We start from the raw sequence: 2,465 nt of genomic DNA, 5'->3' as shown, positions 1-2,465 counted from the left end.
ATGTATGTATTAACACGATGTATTGAACGGGGTGAGAATAGCTTGAGCTACCTCATCCTTTTGTGTGTATTTTACATCAATAAACTTATTTCAATTCCAATTTCAATTTCATCTCTCTTGTAAAGATGTAGGTTAAGCACAATGATATTGAAATCTCCTGTTATGTATAGAACAAGGGGAGATTTAGAGAAGGTGTCAATACTGTGAACTCAAGACAATTCTCAAAATAACTTCATGTGATACATATATATATACATATCAAACGTACATAATCATAGTTAGGATTTGCAACACAGTTGTAGGTGGTGCCAGCAACAGCAGCAGCAGACTGAGGCACCTAGCGTGCGGTGCCAGAAGCAGCAGACTGAGGCACCCAGCGTGCGGTGCCAGCAACAGCAGCAGCAGACTGAGGCACCCAGCGTGCGGTGCCAGCAACAGAAGCAGCAGACTGAGGCACCCAGCGTGCGGTGCCAGCAGCAGTAGCAGCAGACTGAGGCACCCAGCGTGCGGTGCCAGCAGCAGTAGCAGCAGACTGAGGCACCCAGCGTGCGGTGCCAGCAGCAGTAGCAGCAGACTGAGGCACCCAGCGTGCGGTGCCAGCAACAGAAGCAGCAGACTGAGGCACCCAGCGTGCGGTGCCAGCAACAGAAGCAGCAGACTGAGGCACCCAGCGTGCGGTGGCAGCAACAGAAGCAGCAGACTGAGGCACCCAGCGTGCGGTGGCAGCAACAGAAGCAGCAGACTGAGGCACCCAGCGTGCGGTGCCAGCAACAGTAGCAGCAGACTGAGGCACCTAGCGTGCGGTGCCAGCAACAGCAGCAGACAACCCGCGACTGAAACAGGGATGAAACACGTTACAAGTCGCTGAACCTTTAAGGTAATCACTCTCTTTCCTCTCCTCTCTTAGTCTTCCTTCAACCAGCCTCTCACCCAACCCCTCCCCCAACCTCTCCCCCAGCCCCTCCCCCAGCCCCTCCCCCAACCCCTCCCCCAGCCCTTCCCCAGCCCCTCCCCCAACCCCTCCCCCAGCCCTTCCCCAGCACACATGAGAGTGAGCCAAGCAGAGCCACCATCAGCACAAGCGGCAAGCAGTCAGACCTTGTGAAGTGAGGACAGGCGACCAGAACCATGCAGGCGGGTCAGTCGTGATCCTCACTACAGCAAAGCAACGATACTGCACCTTGATGAGAGATACAGTATCATAATTATAAACATTTTTCCGCTAGTAGACCGAATGTTGACGCCCGTTCTCCCTAACATCCTCAAACACCATCTGGTGAGCAATTGGAAATACGAAAGACCCGATATATGTACTTATCACAATCTTGATATCGTCGACGTTCGTCAGGTCATTTCCGTAGCTCACGTTGCGGGCGGCCTCCATCAGTATGTGCTGTTGAACCGCTGCTAAGTTATGCATTTCCTAACTTAGAGAGTCTTACGAGGGCTGATGAATCTCACGTGAACAGAAACCTCCACCAACGATTCTAACCTAACTCCCGTCTCTCGTGTCAACTTGAGGCCGATTCTAGTATTCACTAGCCAAAATATGCCGCTTTCTCGAGTCTCGTAAGCTCAATCTCAAGTGTCTCAGCTCACACTTAATGTCTACCCACCTAAAGTGCTTCGTTGTCCTCCACTCCTAAGGTGCTTTCTAGCCTCTCCCCCACCTAAAGTGCACATACGTCAAAAATCTCTTGAGTGCATCAAATTCTCTTCATGTCTTGCTCCCTTGACCTGTCGCGGGCGGCTCACAGCCTCTCTCTCTCTCTCTCTCCTCACCTGACCTTCAGCATCTTTATTCACTGCTCTCCTGCTTCTCCGACCTTGCGTACGTCCCTTCATCTTTCCCATCGGTTAGAAAGACACACACACACACGCGTGCAAGGCGCCCTGTCATCACACTCAAGGGCCATGTCATTACACAAGGGACTGGATATCGCGCACGACGGATCGAATTTTGCGAGAGGGGGGGGGGGGTTATGAGGTGTTTTCACGTATATATATTGCTTCGGAAATTATAGACGAAACATGTATTCAGACATTGTTGTGTCCATAAAGTGAGGAACGAACAGCATATAACATATATTCTTTCAAAACAAAAAATACATTAAATATATATATATATATATATATATATATATATATATATATATATATATATATATATATATATATATATATATATATATATATATATATATATATATATGTATATAATGTATAATATAACAATTTACATGTACATAAAATGTCTCTGTCTCTCTGTCTGCCTCTCTCTCTCTCTCTCTCTCTCTCTCTCTCTCTCTCTCTCTCTCTCTCTCTCTCTCTCTCTCTCTCTCTCTCTCTCTCTCTCTCTCTGTCTGTTTAACCTGAAAGAAACACAAGCAAATGTTTCGGCCAATATTACACCCGTCTCAGTGACACACAAGTGTCAGAAACCGCACAGTTTGACATATGATAAT

At 47.8% G+C, this 2,465-nt stretch overlaps 1 protein-coding gene across 1 annotated transcript; it reads right to left on the bottom strand.

The window, feature by feature from the left end:
• Positions 1-337: 337 nt before the first annotated feature.
• LOC138366746 (antifreeze protein Maxi-like) lies at positions 338-1,845 on the bottom strand. The gene is made up of 2 exons (XM_069328023.1): positions 1,783-1,845; positions 338-793 (listed from the first exon to the last, which is right to left on the bottom strand). Exons 1-2 carry the CDS (start codon positions 1,843-1,845, stop codon positions 338-340), a joined length of 519 nt encoding a protein of 172 aa, XP_069184124.1.
• Between the last annotated feature and the right edge of the window lie 620 nt (positions 1,846-2,465).

The sequence above is a fragment of the Procambarus clarkii genome, chromosome 20, assembly GCF_040958095.1.
Source record: "Procambarus clarkii isolate CNS0578487 chromosome 20, FALCON_Pclarkii_2.0, whole genome shotgun sequence".
In the NCBI taxonomy this organism is placed as follows: domain Eukaryota; kingdom Metazoa; phylum Arthropoda; class Malacostraca; order Decapoda; family Cambaridae; genus Procambarus; species Procambarus clarkii.
Note: the sequence above shows the minus strand (reverse complement) of the source record. Positions and strands in the feature narration are given on the sequence as shown.

Excerpts from the sequence above, each read along its gene's own strand:
- LOC138366746 (XM_069328023.1), bottom strand. The coding sequence starts at position 1,845 with ATGAAGGGACGTACGCAAGGTCGGAGAAGCAGGAGAGCAGTGAATAAA. Across the intron at positions 794-1,782 it reads ATAAAGATGCTGAAGGTCAG|GTGCCTCAGTCTGCTGCTAC; the intron begins GTGAGGAGAGAG and ends ACCGCACGCTAG.